This window comes from Nomascus leucogenys, chromosome 14 (genome assembly GCF_006542625.1).
Source record: "Nomascus leucogenys isolate Asia chromosome 14, Asia_NLE_v1, whole genome shotgun sequence".
In the NCBI taxonomy this organism is placed as follows: domain Eukaryota; kingdom Metazoa; phylum Chordata; class Mammalia; order Primates; family Hylobatidae; genus Nomascus; species Nomascus leucogenys.
The window spans coordinates 68,864,002-68,881,552 of NC_044394.1; the positions used below are offsets into that span (position 1 = coordinate 68,864,002).

Below are 17,551 nucleotides of genomic sequence, written 5' to 3' on the forward strand. Positions count from 1 at the left end.
GAGAGCCTAGGCCTGTCCTGCACTAACTCTTGCTGTGACCCCAGGCCAGCCCACCCTCTGCTTCCAGATGGGCCTCTCTCGGGTTATTCCAGCAGGAAACCATCCCCAGTGACCTCTGCTGGCTGACCCCCCACAATCTTGCCTTGGCCTCTAGGAACAGCGACCTCCTAGCCCCAGGGGTTGTTCTTAATACCCACAGCACTGATGTGAGAATATGCAGAAACCTGCAAAGTACAAAACAAGGCACCACATGGTATCCCCGGGATCCTCTCCTTTAGGCCTGGCAGGCCACCCCATCCTTAAAGAATCTGACCCCTTCCTCCATAGGAGTCTTCCTCAGGCCAGCTAGCACCTCCCCAGCTCCCACTCCTCCAGCATCCACCTAGCCCTTAATAACCACAGGCTGAGAGAGGTGGCATCCTTCTAGGAATTTGCCCTTCCTTCTCAGCCAGACCACAAGGCTCCTGGGGAGCGGGGCTGCCTCCACCACTCCACTATGCCATGGACCTTTCCAGAGAATCATCTTGGAGCCATCTGTTTCTTCTATTAGGTGACCAACCAAACTAAAGACAACTTGCTCCAAAGAACAAAGTCGCCATATTCTCCAACACCCCAAAACTATAGCTCAAGAATTGCAGTTTCATACAATCTGGAAGTATGTCCACTGAGCCTAAACCACTACTGAATGTTGCACTGCAGGGGAAAAAAAAGAGGCTTTTCAGCAGAGAGAGTGAGTTGTTAGGGTCCTGAAGAACAAGAACTGGCAGTGACTGTCCTCCTGGAAAGTACAAAAGAATGACAGCCAAAAAGGCAAATATGAAATATGTTAGCGCCATCTATTGGCAAGAGTAAACAATAACAAAGAAGTGATGCTTTGCACAGTAGCAATTCAATAAGAGCAGCTCAGCGTCAACTCTGGGGTTTGCAAAAGGACTTTTACATCCAACTAACTGCCTCTTAGGATGTTGAAAGCCCAAAGATGCAGGCTTTGCATGTGGAAAGCAGAGGGAAACTCCAGAACTGTTGTCTACATTCATGTTCACTTAGAGATATAACAAAAAAGAGCCCAAGCCAAGATGCGACTGGGTCCCAAAGGACAGATTCCATGCTGAGGAGACCGGAGCTTTCCCAGATTCCTGCCCCACCCCACCATGACATCCAATCATTTGGTGGGGAAGTGGACAGGAGAGTCCTATGCTTAGATGGGCAGAGCAGGCATTGCAATTCCCCATGCCCAGAGCCTGTCCATAGATGCCTGGTGATGTGTGAACATGGAGGTGGGATTTAGCAAGACCATTTCTCTAGGGGAACCTACCTGTGCAGACAGAGAAGAAGTGAGACACCACCCTGCTGAGCCCACTCCGCTGAGCCTCCAGGTCCAAGCTATGTGCTTCCTTCACATAAGGAACGCCAATGCAGCTGGCAGTACCAAGCAGGCATGAACTTTAGGTGAAGGAGAACAGGAGTCATAACTTGATTCGATACCGAGGGGCAAGGATGATGTCTGCCCTGCGATGACAAGATCAAATCCAGGCATCCGTGTCAGGGTCCTAACCTGTTGCCAGACTTCAGTGAGATTCAGGGAACTACACCCCACAAACCAAGAGCCACAAGGCCTACAGGGGCCAGGCAGATGAGTTAAAAGAAGTCAAGATGTCCAGGCAAAAGGCAACAGGGAGGAGTGGGGACTGCGGCCAAACTGGAAAGACAATATTGGCCGCATCTAAAGGCGGCGGCCAGTGCTCAGTCCAGCCAACTGCTGCTATGTGGGAGCATGGCCCCAGTACTCCAGATCCTCTGATGGCCCAAGAGAATCCAGGCTGTTCTCCGTACTGTGTTTCTCAACTTTTAAATATTGTCAACTTAGTCATTAAAAAAGAAAAAAAAATCATGCTAACCACATAAAACAGAACTGCAAGCCGGATTCAGCCCATATGCCTCTTATTTGCAACCTCTGCTAGCCCTTCTGTTTTACTTATGTCCTCTTTTCCTTTAACTTCTTTGAAAAAAAATCTTTGTCTATAGGAAACCAAGAAGAAAAACAATTTCCCTTTGCAAAATCAATGATACCATTCATCTTGAGAAGTTTGAGAGTTAAATATAAAATTATCAGTGAGGACTGTCTCATAGTAGGCACTGTATGTTCACTCCCTTCTGCCTATATCTTATAATATTTATGAAGTGCTTTCCAATTTCCTGCCTTTATTTGCTTCTGATAACAGGATGGTAGGGCAAGTATTATTATCCCCATTGGAAAGATGAGAAAACTAAAGTTTAGAGAAGTTAAGTGATGGTTGAAAGTCATACACTGAGGCCAGGTGTGGTGGCTCACGCCTGTCATCGCAGCACTTTGGGAGACTGAGGCAGGAAGATCGCTTGAGGCCAGAAGTTCAAGACTAGCCTGGCCAATGTGGTGAAACTCCATCTCTACTAAAAATACAAAAATTAGCCAGGCGTGGTGGCGGGTGCCTGTAATCCCAGACAGTAGGATCACTTGAACCTGGGAGGCAGAGGCTGCAGTGAGCTGAGATCATGCCATTACACTCCAGCCTGGGCAAAAGAGTGAGACTCTGTCTCAAAAAAAAAAAAAAGTCATTGAGCTGTATACTCAGGTTGTGAGTATTTTACTGTTTATCTCTAGAAATGAAACATGGGGAAGTTACATGAAAAAAAGACTCTTAAGAACAAGTCATGTTTTCCTCCTAAATTTAAACAACTCTACCTTGCTAGCTTAACCTCAAGGTCTTATAAGAAATTTAGTTTATACATCTTAAACACCTACACAAACCCTAAAAATGTGTTATAAAATCAACATGACACTGTAGTCTATAATTATAGTGCTCTAAAATATCTCTGAAATACGTTATCTTAAGAGACAGTGTTGCTGGCTAGCCATATGTAGAAAGCTGAAACTGGATTCCTTCCTTACACCTTATACAAAAATTAATTCAAGATGCATTAAAGACTTAAATGTTAGACCTAAAACCATAAAAACTATAGAAGGAAACCTAGGCAATACCATTCAGGACATAGGCATGGGCAAGGACTTCATGTCTAACCACCAAAAGCAATGGTAACAAAAGCCAAAATTGACAAATGGGATCTAATTAAACTAAAGAGCTTCTGCACAGCAAAAGAAACTACCATCAGAGTGAACAGGCAACCTACAGAATGGGAGAAAATTTTTGCAACCTACTCATCTGACAAAGGGCTAATATCCAGAATCTACAAAGAACTCCAACAAATTTACAAGAAAAAAACAAACAACCCCATCCCAAAGTGGGCAAAGGATGTGAACAGACATTTCTCAAAAGAAGACATTTTTGCAGCCAACAGACACATGAAAAAATGCTCATCATCACTGGCCATCAGAGAAATGCAAATCAAAACCACAATGAGATACCATCTCACACCAGTTAGAATGGTAATCATTAACAAGTCAGGAAACAACAGGTGCTGGAGAGGATGTGGAGAAATAGGAACGCTTTTACACTATTGGTGGGACTGTAAACTAGTTCAACCATTGTGGAAGACAGTGTGGCAATTCCCCAAGGATATAGAACTAGAAATACCATTTGACCCAGCAATCCCATTGCTGGGTATATACCCAAAGAATTATAAATCATGCTGCTATAAAGACACATGCACACATATGTTTATTGTGGCACTATTCACAATAGCAAAGACTTGGAACCAACCCAAATTGTCCATCAATGATGGACTGGATTAAGAAAATGTGGCACATATACACCTTGGAATACTATGCAGCCATAAAAAAGGATGAGTTCATGTCCTTTGTAGGAACATGGATGAAGCTGGAAACCATCATTCTCAGCAAACTATTGCAAGGACAAAAAACCAAACACCGCATGTTCTCACTCACAGGTGGGAATTGAACAATGAGAACACTTAGACACAGGAAGGGGAACATCACACACCAGGGCCTGTCGTGGGGTAGGGGGACGGGGGAGGGATAGCATTAGGAGATATACCTAATGCTAAATGAATTAATGGGTGCAGCACACCAACATGGCACATGTATATATATGTAACAAACCTGCACGTTGTGCACATGTACCTTAGAACTTAAAGTATAATAAAAAAAAGAAAGAAAGAAAAAAAGAGACAATGTTGCACAACCACCTTCCTTCAAAGATACCTTGCTTGAGCTAATAGTTTACTTCCAAGCCTTTTTTTCCCCAATTGGGAGTATGAAAGAAGGCTTTGGCTCAGGTTAAAATGCTCACCAATTTCAAACTCATTCGGTCAAAATCAATAAGCCTTCAAATCAAAGCACCTTTCTTTTCCAAAATATTATATTAAATGCAGACATTGAAAAGGTTATAACACTGGCTCTTTGGGTTTCCATAATAACGCAAGAAAATCTTTCCCAGGAGATCAGTGCAGACAATTAATGATCCCTTATCTTATCTATAAATCTTAGTGTGTCAAACAAATACTATAGCATATAGAATAGCATTTGAGTACTTATTAATATTATAGAATTTTAGCAAGATAAATTCCCTAAAGATATCATTATCAACTCAGGAACATTATTTTTAGGCTGTTACATGTCCTTACACCTTTTAAATAACAACCTTAGTTCAGTATGTCAAGATCTGCTAAAGCTGAGCTATTTGGATTAACAGTAATCTCAAATTCTGAGGAATAAAACCTCAAGGTGACCCAGTGAGAACATTTACAAAACAAGAACACTTTATTTCATATTGCAAAACTCCCATTGGTCTCCAGAAGTCTCTAATGCACTTTAAACAACTTTCATGGAAACAACTAAACCATGGCACTTTAATAAAGTATTACTTATGAGAATTGAAGAAACAACTTCTTGAATATCGACCTAAATTCCAATGCCCTGGGGTTGGATCCTTAAACCAGGGGTAAGAGGAGCATAACTCTGCCTAGGAAAGGAACTGTCCTGGGGCAGTGTCCTGAAGAGGGACAGTAGTGACCTCAAAGAGACTGCTGTCTCCTAAAACAGCAATGTCCAGTATCATTTTCAAACCAGGCCATGCCCTGTGACAACCAGTGTGGCATCCACATGTCCACAACGTCTCAAAGCAGCTTTTTAATGAAGGATCTGAACTAAAATGCATTTTAAAAGCACACAGTATGGGCCAGGCACAGTGGCTCACGCCTGTAATCCCACCACTTTGGGAGGCCGAGGCAGGTGGATCACTTGAGGTCAGGAGTTCGAGACCAGCCTGGCCAACATGGCAAAACCCTGTCTCTACTAAAAATACAAAAAGCAGTCGGGCGTGGTAGCACATACCTGTAATCCCAGCTACTAGGGAGGCTGAGACAGGAGAATTGCTTGAACCCAGAGGGCAGAGATTGCAGTGAGCTGAGATCGCACCACCGCACTCCAGCATGGGTGACAGAGTGAGACTCTGTCTCAAAAAAAAAAAAAAAAAGCACACAGTATCTGTTGGAATGATAAGAAAAAAACAAGTTTTTTTTTCTTGGCAATACTCAAATAAGTGATATAACTGACCACTTGGCTTTTTTTTTAACCCCCGGGAAAGCGTTTTTAAGCAAAGACAATTTCTAGACAAGCTGTGCCCGTGGTCCATCACCTGCCCTGAAACTCAACAGATTCACCCATACAACCAAATGCCACCAAGTCTTTTATGCAAAGAGAGTCTTACCTGTGAAAAGTTCAACCCATTCAATGGATGGCACTGCTCTTCCACCCTTTCTACTGCCCCAGTCTGTTTCCTCAGCCGCTCAGCCTCCTGGGCAAGGAATAGGTCTAAGACAGGCACCCCACGGGACTTAATGGCCACTTCAGTCAGGGAGTTGACCATGAGCATCACCCAGACAGGCCTCTTGCGCTCCCAGTTTCCGGCAATGGCATCGAAGAGGTAGTCTGCGTAGATCCCCTTGCCACGCTGGTCTGGGGTCATCCACAAGGGCATCATGAGCTTGACATACTCCAGGTGGCGCTTGAGGCGGTAGTAGATGTCCCTGGGGAGCACATCTTGGAGGTTCTTGCCCTGTGGCAGCATCTGACAGCTGGTGAGAGCTGAGAAGGTATAGGGGTCTGTGAGATCCAACTCAAAATACACAGCGCTGCTCTGCAGGAAAGCCTTCTTAGAGTTCTCGGGGATGAAGTCCCAAACTCGGGTGTACGGGACATGGATTGTGCCAAAGAAGTAAGATGGTGGGTCTCGCTTAATGGTCCACAAGAAGGAATTCAACTCACTTTGCTGAAAAGAAAAGAGGTAACATCAAGGTATAATATGGGGGAGAAGGGTGGTCAGGAACCTGTGAGAGGAAATGAATTAGTCACATTTCAAAAGAAAAAATATCAAAGTAGAATTTAGACTTTTGAGTCCATGTAGGTTCACCTGCCAGGACAATCCATGTCCTAAATAGATAGGAGCAAATTATGAAATCAGGGGCTCATTAGGACTCTAGTTTCAACCTTGGCTGTATGTTGGGATCGCCAGGGGAGCTTTAAAAGAAGCATCTCTGAGTCCTACCTCCAGAGATTCTGATCTGATTGGTCTGGGATGAGACTCACCTTTTCAGTCAAAAGGGGATGGGACCCCTTTTCAATCAAAATGTTGATTCCAAGATGAGAAAGCAATAGCAGTCACCAGTTTTGAGATTGTGCCATGCCTGCCCTAGCAATGAACTGGGCAAGAGTTAAAGAAGTGAGTCTCAGGGGCCTCCAAGGATATACCTGATACCATCTAAGAGACACCTGAGAAGCCCACTGTCTCCCAAGCAGACCTGATGATCCCTGCTCTTTCAGATCTCAAAACCAACATCCCCAAAGGCAGAGGCTTCAACTCTGGATATGCACTGGAATCACCCACAAAGCTTTTGAAAGTCCAATGCCTGGGTCCCACCCCAGACCAATCACATCAGAATCTCTGGAGGTGGAACTCAGAAATGCTACTTTTTTTTTTTTTTGAGACAGAGTCTCACTCTGTTGCCCAGGCTGGAGTGCAGTGGCGCAATCCTGGCTCACTTCACTGCAACCTCAGCCTCCCGGATTTAAGCAATTCTCCTGCCTCAGCCTCCTGAGTAGCTGGGACTACAGGCACTCGCCACCACGCCCAGCTAATTTTTGTATTTTTAGTAGAGACGGGGTTTCACCATATTGGCCAGGCTGGTCTCAAACTCCTGACCTTGTGATCCGCTCACCTCAGCCTCCCAAAGTGCTGGAATTACAGGCGTGAGCCACTGTTCCTGGCCACAGAGATGCTACTTTTAAAGCTCCCCTGGTGACCCCAACGTACCGCCAAGGTTGAAACTAGGGTCCTAATGAGCCTATGATTTTACAGTTTGCTCTTGTCCCTTTAGGACATGGATCACATTTATTTCTCTCACAAAGCCTTCAGTTTCAATCGCAGAGATCTGGATGATCTCTGCTGGATGGATTCTCTCCAAGCAGTTGCACATGCTGAGCAGCGGTGCATGTTCATCTGAAGCCAGGCCATTTCACTCATGGCCCCTGAGTGTCTCTCATCCTCAACAACTGGCATTTATAACATATCTGCTTATTAAGAGGCACTGTACAAAGAAGTGCAGTGCTCAAGGAATTAGATGTAAATGGCAGACCTACTAGTGACAAGAACAATGTATTAAGAAAGCTGGAAATGTGAAAATCTAGGTTTATAGAAAAAATGTATATATTTCGGCCAGGCATGGTGACTCACACCTGTAATCCCAGTACTTTAGAGGCTGAGGCAGGCAGATCACTTGAGCTCAGGAGTTTGAGACCAGCCTGGACAACACAGGAAAGCCCCATCTCTACAAAAAATACCAAAATTAGTCGGGCATGGTGGTGCATGCCTGTAGTCCCAGCTACTCAAGAGGCTGAGGTGGGAGGATTGCTTGAGCCCATCAGGTTGAGTCTGCAGATCGCACCACTGTGCTTCAGCCTGGGCTACAGAATGAGACTTTGTCTCAGAAAAAGAAAGAAAGAGAGAGAGACAGAAGGACTACAGGGAGGGAGGGAAAGAGTGGGGGAGAAAGAAATATTTGGAACATATTCCCTTTACTAAAGGATTTGACTTCAGCCTTTTAAGTAACATGCTTCCCTTGGATTATGAAGTTTCTATCTACAAGCAATTCTTATTATTCATGGTAGTTACATTTTATAAAGTTGCCACAAACACAAAATTAGCAAATACTAAACTGTTGTTCCTAGGGGAAACATAGGGTTAAGTTCTTGTTAATAACATTTTCATCAACTGATCAATACATAGCCTTGTTTTATGTGTGCTTCTACTGAAAGGCACCTTATTGGCCAGGCATAGTAGCTCACGCCTGTAATTCCAGCACTTCAGGAGGCCGAGGCGGGTGGATTGTCTGAGCTCCGGAGTTCGCGATCAGCCTGGGCAACATGGTGAAACCCTGTCTCTACTAAAATACAAAAAATTAGCCAGGCGTGGTGGCCTGTGCCTGTAGTCCCAGCTATTTGGGAGGCTGAGGCAGGAAAATTGCTTGAACCTAGGAGGTGGAGGTTGCAGTGAGCAGAGATAGCACCACTGCACTCCAGCCTAGGGGACAGAGTGAGACTCCATCTCAAAAAAAAAAAAAAAATTTAGGCCGAGCGCAGTGGCTGACGCCTATAATCCCAGCATTTTGGGAGGCCGAGGAGGGTGGATCACTTGAGGTCAGGAGTTCGAGCCTGTCCAACATGATGAAACTCCGCCTCTACTAAAAAGACAAAAATTAGCCGGATGTGGTGGCGAGCGCCTGTAGTCCCAGCTACTCTACTTAGGAGGCTGAGGCAGGAGAATCACTTGAACCGGGAAGCAGAGGTTTCAGTGAGCCAGGATCCCGCCACTGCACTCCAGCCTGGGCAACAGCAAGACGCTGTCTCAAAAACGAAAAAAAAAATTTAAAAACCATTGATTGTTGAAGTAATATTAACAGATGAATCACGTATAGGGTCCCCATCCCCTAGGCATCCTCTTATGCAGTAATAAGGGCCCCTGGGGTCATTTAAATACTTCAAAAACGAAATGGAAACTGTACATCTACCAAGAACGCCTGCTAAGGCGAATTAAGCAATCAAATGTCTCACTGTTGGTTAGAATTAGATCAAAAGGGTAGAAGACACTGGGTAACTATAATAGATGCTAATCAAAAGCTGAGATTGACAGTTATGTCTTTGGTTAATTGTAAACAGGTAAGAAGTATTACCTACAAATAGGTAGAGGCAGCCTTCAAAGAGTAATTTTAGTTTATCTGTTCATTTAGAGGTCTGGCTCATGAAATGTCTGGGTACCACTGACCTATATAAGAGATCTAATTGCACAATATCCAGGCAGTCTACCCAAGAACTTCTACGTGGTTTCCAACCGGGAGACACAGCAAACAAGCTGAAATGTTATTATTAAACCCATGGACACCTGATTCATTGTCATCTATCAGGACACCATCATGTTAAACAAAGATATTCCCAGGAAAACCAAACCCATACTGCAGGATAATGGAGGGGTTGAGTTCGTTTTGGTTCGGTTTTGGTTTGTTTTTATCCAATACACTTAACCTGCCTAAGGTCCCCATCCTACCTCAAAATACCTGCATTTCTCTTCAGAAGCAGTTCTGTTCAATATGCACCCATTTTCATTTTATTATTTATTTATTGTTGCCTTTTCAACTATTACTGGTCTAGAAATAAGGTCACTGTATGATCTTTTCACTGAAAACTGCTTAAATTTCAAACACACACACACACACACACATCCACATGTCTGGCCTCTAGCCATGTAATGACGGTACCGATGCTAACAGCAGCTGTTCACTGTGTGCCAGGCTCCACCCAAGCATTTCGCATGGACTGTCCCACTGCCTGCATTCAACACAATTATTTCTGCTGAGCCTACCATGTGCCAGACACTGTTCTAGGCACCAAGAATACAACAGTGAGTGACACACAGTTCTCTGTTGGTGCTAATTGCTGTGGAGAACATGTAAGCTGGTGTTAAGTCTTTCAGCCTGGAGGAGGCCAAGAAGTAACTTTCTTCTGGTGTCCCAAATCTGGGTTCATCTGACACCAGCCGTCTCCACCATGCCACCTAAGTTAGACCCTGACGAGATCAAAGTTGTATACCTGAGTTGCACCAGGGGTGAAGTCAATGCCTCGTCTGTGCTAGCCCCCAAGATCAGCCCCTCTGTGTCTGTCTCCAAAAAAGGTTGGTGATGACATTGCCAAGCCAACCAGTGACTGGAGGGGTCTGAGGACTACAGTGAAACTGACCATTCAGAACAGACAGGCCCAGATTGAGGTGGTACCTTCTGCTTCTGCCCTGATCATCGAAGCCTTCAGGGAACCACCAAGAGACAGAAAGAAACAGGAGAACATTAAAAGCAGTGGAAATATCACTTTTGATGAGGTCGTCAACATTGCTCAACAGATGCAGCACCAATCTTTAGCCAGAGAACTTTCTGGAGCCATTAAAGAAATCCTGGGGACTTCCCAGTCTGTGGGCTGAATCTTGATGGCTGCCACACTCATGACATCAACAATGGTGCAGTGGAATGCCCAGCTAGTTAAGAAGCACAAAGGAAAACATTTCAGTAAAGGATCATTTGACAACAAAAACCACAAAAAGAACATGTAAGCCAGAAAACGGACAGTGAGTACTGTGGCACAGGGTTCCAGGGGTGATTTTAAGTAGGGGGACCAGAAAAGTCACTGAATGTCTAGAAAGACATCTAAGCCTTGCCATGAAGGAGACGAGGGGCCCACTATGGGGATATCTAAGAGAAGAGCATTCCCTCCAGGAGGCAGAAACAGCAGTGCAAAGGCCCTGAGGCAGGGAGGGCCTCCATGTACTGGAAGACCAGCAAGGAGGCCAGCACGACAGAGGGGGATAGCTGAACAGGAAAGCAGGAGGCAGAGGTCAGAGAGGTGAGTGAGGCCAAGCCATGCAGGGTCAGTAGGCCCCTGGAAAGGCCCCAGGAAGGGCTTAGGCTTTCCACTGAGTCAGATGGGAGCTAGCCCAGGTTTTTGAGAGAGGAGTGACATCAGCTGACAGTGTGTTCAAAGGATCGCCTTGGAGGCTGGGATGAAAAGAGGGATGAGGGCAGACACAAGTAGGTCAGTTAGGACATTACCAAAATAATCAAAGTGGGAGTGACAGGATTGATGGGAAGTGATCAAATTCCAGATGTAGTCTAGAGAACAGGATTTGCTGGCCGGCACGGTGCCTCATGCCTGTAATCCCAACACTTCGGGAAGGTTGAGCCCAAAAGTTTGAGATCAGCCTGGACAACATAGCAAGACCCTGTCTCTACAAAATATTTAAAAATAAGCCAGGCATGGTGGCAGGCACCTCCGGTCCCAGCTACTTAGGAGGTTGAGGTAGGAAGATGGTTTGAGCCTTGGAGGATGAGGCTGCAGTGAGCTATGATTGCACCACTGCACTCCAGCCTGGGCAACAGAGTGAGACCCTATCTCAAAATTTAAAAAAAAAAAGAAAGAAAAGAAAACAGGACTTGCTGATGAAAGGATGAGGTTATCAGTAACAGATATGGAGAAGGACGGGGCTGAAACAGGATTACAGGGGAAGGTCAGAAATTTGGTTTTGAATCTGTCCAGTTGACATGTCAAGCACACAACCTAGTGCCAAGGTCCAGGTGGTAGGTGAATATGTAAGTCTGGAGCTTGGGAGAGGCCTGAGTCAGAGATAAAGATGAGGGCATCATCACCATGTAGATGCTCTTTAAAGCCATGGGACTAGATAAGGTCTCCAACAGGATGTCCACAGGAGAAAAGTTCTAGGAATAGACTCAGGGCCCTCTCACCCTAAGAAGTCTGGGGAAAGAAGAGCAGCTAGCAAGGGAGAATGAGAAGTGGCCAGCAAGGTTGCTGGGAAAATCAGAAGAGTAGGAGGCCGATTGGAGAAAGTACATCAAGGAGCAGAAAGTGGGTTAAATGTGGATGGTAGGCCAAAGAAATCAAGAATTTGAGAACTGACCTCTGGATTGAGCAACACTGAAGTCACTACGGACTCAGACAAGAACAGTTTTAGTGCTATGGTGGGAGTAAAAATATGCCCCGTGCTAAGTGGTGGACAGGTAGGCTGGCTCCCGAGTCCAAGCTTTTAAACACCATATTTATGCAGCCTTAACATGCAATAGACTTTACTTGTGATTCAGAGTCATATCTTTTTTCAGTTAATACCCTGCTAGTTGTATTGTTGCTTAGGAGCGCCACCTGATTCCAAATCTAGAAAGGCTCTGTCCAGCTCATCTTCTCCATCCCAGATGACTGTCCAGATAAATACCACACTGACCTTGTTACATCCTCACGTGCCACCTTTCCCATCTTCTCTTTTCAAGATAACACAGCTCAGGGGCTTTTCTGCTTTTTTATGCCAAGGGCTATATCTTATTCACCTTCATATTCCCAAACACTGAAATACTTACCATATACTACTACATAGGAGCTCAAAAAGAGTTTTTTTAAAGAAATGATTCTTATCATGTACAATTTCTTCAATACCTACAGTTCTGTTCTGACCAAGCAGGGCACCCGGATTCCCACTGTGTGCACCAATGACCATTCCTGTGGAACACTGATCCTGCCCTACCAGACATGTCTTCAGCAGGGCACAGGCTGAAAGAAGTCTTCAGGACTCTTCTTTACCTTACCTTGCCCACTGGTGAGCCCCCGGACCCTTGCACTTACTGTACTGGTGCAACTGCCTCTGCCTCTCTTATACTGATATCCTCAGGGTAGGGCTATTTATCTCTACAAAAAAAAAAAAAACCCTCCACTACCCTATTTCACTGTTAAAATATATGGCAATTAGAAGAAGCCATAGATTTTAACATTAGGATATTTTAAAAGAAAAAAAAAACTGAACCACTATTAACATGTCCCTTCTAACTTGTTGCAACTGTTCCCAGAAGGAAAAGACAGCCGGGCATGGTGGTTCATGCCTGTAATCCCAAGACTTTGGGAAGCTGAGGCAGGAGGACCATTTGAGGCCTGGAGTTCAAGGTTACAGTGAGCTATGATCATGACACTGCCCTCCATCCTGGGTGACAGAGCAGGTCTTTATCTCAAAAAAGAAAAAAAAGAGAGAGAAAACATGGCCATGGGTGACTGAGACACAGAAGCTACAAGCTTCTGAATCAAACTGAGATTTTAACAGACACCTGTGTAGTCCATCCAGTGAAAAAGAACAAGGCACAACGACAACTGCATATTGCAAGCTAACTCCGTAACACCCAGCACACCCTCAGCTCCTCCCATCCTAGCATCACTGGACCTGCAATAACTGCACTTTTCCAAGATTACTCTTCAGCAGACCAGCCACAATGAAGCTGGCTTTACATTATCCTTTTCATTCAACAAATATTTTTGGAGCATCTGCTATGACAAGGCACTCTTCTGGATACTGGGGATGCAGAGGCAAACAAAACAGATAAAAATCTCTACCCTTATGAAGATGACATAGGGGAAGGGGCAGCAATAAACAAAAATTTTTATCAGATGGTGATTAAGTGCTACAAATAAAAATAAAGCAGGGAAGGCAAATGGTAGTGGTGGCAGCAGTTGATGTCACCTTTACCAGAGTAATCAGGAAGAAACTCATTGAGAGACACTTGAGCCAAAGACAGATGGAGGTAAGGGAGCAAGCCTGTGGATAAATGAGGGGAGAACGTTCCAGGGGGAAGAAAGAGCAAGTATAAAAGGCATCAGGCTGGGCACGGTGGCTCATGCCTATAATCCCAGCACTTTGGGAGGCTGAGGCGGGTGGATCATGAGGTCAGGAGTTCGAGACCAGCCTGCTCAAGATAGTGAAACCCCATCTCTACTAAAAATACAATAATTAGCCAGGCTTGGTGGTGGGTGCCTGTAATCCCAGCTACTCAGGAGGCTGAGGCAGGAGAATCACTTGAACCCTGGAGGCAGAGGTTGCAGTGAGCCAATGTAGCACCACTGCACTCTAGCTTGGGTGACAGACAGAGCAAGACTGTGTCTCAAAAAAAAAAAAAAAGGCATCAGGCAGGAATAGGAAAGAACACTAAGAGTTCTGTTTGAAAAGAAAGAGACTCAACCTGCGTGGTGCTCAGGGTAAACCCTGCAGTGTCTAGGGGCCAATCTGGGCTCAGAAGACCTCTCTAATGATTAACCAACCATGAAAACCAAAACAGCTCTCAAGCCTACAATCCTGCAGAATCCTACAGGGGCTGCTGCACTGGATTAGAGGCTGGATCCCAGGACTTCCACTCTAGAATCACAAGACCCCAACCCACTGAGGGACCCAACCACAATGCCCTTACAGCATGTGGGTCAGACAAACAGCATGTGTGCCACTGATTGGCCTTCCCAATTCCGCAGGGGGTAAGACAGAGTTTGCCCACAGAATAGAACAGCAATTCTCAAAGTATGGTCCAGGGACTGGTGGGTGTCCCCAAGAGCCTTTCAGGGAATCTATAAGGTCAACTGTTTTCATAAAACTAAGATATTTTCCTTTCACCCTCATTTCCTCACAAGGTACTGTAGAATTTTCTGGAGGCTACGTGTGTGATGAGGTCACTGCTCTGATGGCTAATTGAATGTGTGCTATGTTGTGTTTTACTACTATCTACCCAAGCTGGAGGGCAGTGGCGCAATCACACCTCACTGGCCTCCACTCCCAGGCTCAAGGTTTCCTTCCATCTCAGCCTCTGGAGTAGCTGAGACTGCAGGCACATGTCTGCAAAAAAAAAAAAATTACGCTGGTAATTTTTTTTATTTTTTTGTAGAGACGAAGATCTCGCCACGTTGGCCAGGCTGGTCTGCAACTCCTGGTCTCAAGTGATCCACCGCTTTGGCCTCCCAAAGTGCTGGGATTACAGGAGTGAGCCACCATGCCGGGCTTCTTTGATAATTTTTTGTAATGTAAAGGAGTCCTGAGACCAAAAGGAAGGTCGACCGATGGAATAGAGGACTCATAAAGGCAGATTCTAAAGGAGAGAGACTTTATCCAGACTCACTTGTCGTAATTACCAGTTGGTAATAGGTTTTGCAGAAGTGAAAGGCAACGTGCTTTCTTGTGAGGAGATGGACTCCTGCCTTGTCTAACAAGCACGAAGCGGCCACACCGCAACAGAGTTTGAAACCATGCCTGGTGCAGGCTCCCCTCTCCAGCTGCCGCGCCTCCTGCCTTGGTAGAGGGCCGTCCGCAGCCCCGCGACGCCTTAGAGAGGCAAACACCGTGCGTCTTCCCAGCCCGGAGCTCCAGGATCGGCTCTATTTGGCCGTCCTCTGCTTTGCTGCAGTTGGGATGAGGAATAAAATTGCGAATGGCCGGGGGTGGAGGCAGACCGGGGAGCTGCGCAGGTGTCATCAAAGGTGGGCCTCTAAATTCCAGCCGACACTCCCTCAACCCATCCCCACCCCCCCACCCCCGCGTCGCGGGCGCACCAGAAGGATAAGCCTGGCATGGCCCTCTCCAGAGCCAGGGACGCACAGAGATCAAACCCACCGGAACAAATGCGCGAAATTCAACCTATGCCGCACTCAGAAGAGAGGGACTCAAGAACCACAGAAAATTCTGAGTGTAGGAAAACTGATCAGAGAAGGAAATATTCATCTCGAAAGAGGTCCAGCCTCGGAGACGCAAGACCTGTCCGCTATAGAGCTGTGTTGACTCGGGCAGGTCACTGAGCCTCCCTTACCTGGGTTTCCCTCACCCGCAAAACGCTGATGCGAACATCTAAAGCGCCCGGCTGGACACGCAAGGACACGCAAGGCTTAGACAGTGGTCACTCCGCGAACGCACTCTGTGACCTGGAGCACACAGGTCCCCCGCTGAGTGTCCGTTTCCCAGATCGGTAAATCAAGGGAAATGGCTTCAACTCCCTAAAGTCCCTTCAAATTCAGGCACTGAACATATAAAGGTTAAGCCAAGCAGCTTCAGGGCGCTGTTAATATTTTGATATGAGCAGGTGAAATTAAACTCTTAAGGAAGAGAGGGAAGAAGAAACTTCAAATAAATGTGCCCAAGTGCCTGCTCCGCTACGCCCTGGCGGATCCGTCCCCCGAAAGCTCGCGAAAATGGCTGGCGAGACCCCAGAGGCCCTCCCGGACGCTGGCGGAGGGCAAAGGCCAGGGCACTGAGTCGCTTGGAGCCTGCGGGCTGCGCCCCCGCAGGAAAGGGGAACCCGAGGGCACGGAGAGGAGAGCCAGCAAGGAGCGCCGCGGTGCTAGGTGAAAGCCCAGCCGCGTAAGTCGGCTCGGGGTCCGAAAGCGCTGCTTCGCGGGGTTCGGAGGGAAACCATCCCAAGGAGGTGCAGAGAGGCCGGCTCTCCAGCACCCGACGCGCGCCTTACTTGGGGCTTGAGCTCGCAGTTGGCGGCGCCGGGCACCCCGCGCCGCGAAGCTGCGCCCGTAGGCAGGAGGCAGAGGGTCTGCAGCAGGAACCAGCTCCAGGGACTCATCCTCCTCACGGCGGCTCCGAGGCCCGGAACGCAGAGGGAAGGAGTAGGGCAGAGGTGGCCGCCCGCCCTACTTAGCCGGGGCCGCGGGGCCGCCTCCGGGCGGGGCTGGGGTAAGCCCCGCAGCAGCCGCCACGTGGGTCCGGGCCCCGACCTCCCTCCCCCCACCCCACCCCCGCAGGTCAGCCCCGCGCCTAGGTGGCCGCGAAGTCCCGAACCGCGTTTCTCCCGCCCAAACCCTGCCGGGGCCGCCGCCCACCTCGTGTGACCGCAAGAGGGGAAAGGTGAAGTTCCAGCGCTGTCCTAAATTCAACCTAAAATCGCATTGGTTCCTGCGTTTACGTCTGTGCTTATGCTGCCAATTTTGAGGGGAGGGTGCCTCTTGATTGAAAGAGGCAGACAAAATAAACAAATGAAAGGCTATCTATAAAGGAAAGTTCATTTAAACAAAGGAAATCTCATGGAAGTTTTGAATGTAAAAGAGAGAGGGGAATTGTCAGTGTGTGCATCCACTGAAAATCCAGGACCACAAAAGCCGGCACTCCATTAAGAGCCTCTTAATGGATGTTTAGGAATAATATTAAGGATGTTAACACCGAACTCAGAGGATGGCCGCAAGGATTAAAAGAGGAAATTTATGAGAAACACCTTGATTGGCGCACATAGCAAGGCTGCAAACTGCCGTCGCTCCCTTTCGGCTCCAAAACCCCACTGAGGATTTTTCACAGCATTGGTCCATCAGGAAGAAAAAAAGAAATTATGAAAGCAAGTAGCCGTGCCCCGCCTGCCGCACCTCCTACCTGAGCGCACTTTACCACCACCTTTTAAAGTCCAGATGTCTGCGCGATTAACTTCGGAGTGGTGTTCGCAGGAGCATTTGTCGCAGTGGTCTTTAATTGCTTTAAGTCGCTGTCCGTTTTGAGAATCTGATAACTGGACGATCTCCTAGGGAAAAAGAAAAAAAGGGGGGGCAGATTTGCATACAATGCGGGGAGAGGTCTTGTGAAGCCCGTTTCCAACTTTCCCGTAAAGAACCCCTGGCTTTGAAGAGCCAAGTCTTTCGAGATTTAACTCCACCAACATTTAGAGTTCAGATGTTTTTGTTAAATCGCTAACTTTTTTCTAAGTT

General features: G+C 46.7%; 1 protein-coding gene across 3 annotated transcripts in view; it reads right to left on the reverse strand.

Moving 5' to 3' along the window:
- The window catches only part of TRABD2A (TraB domain containing 2A), a 59,816-nt gene extending 43,190 nt beyond the window's left edge, over positions 1 to 16,626 (reverse strand). For 2 of the 3 annotated variants that reach the window (XM_003268737.4, XM_012502663.2), the window contains exons 1-2: positions 16,318 to 16,464; positions 5,667 to 6,227 (exon numbers count right to left, since the gene is read on the reverse strand). In XM_003268737.4, coding sequence (XP_003268785.1) covers positions 5,667 to 6,227; positions 16,318 to 16,425 — 669 coding nt within the window. In that variant the 5' untranslated portion in view covers positions 16,426 to 16,464. Of the gene's footprint in view, positions 1 to 5,666; positions 6,228 to 16,317 lie in introns of all 3 variants that reach the window. The other variant, XM_004090437.3, reaches the window with a different exon arrangement.
- Between the last annotated feature and the right edge of the window lie 925 nt (positions 16,627 to 17,551).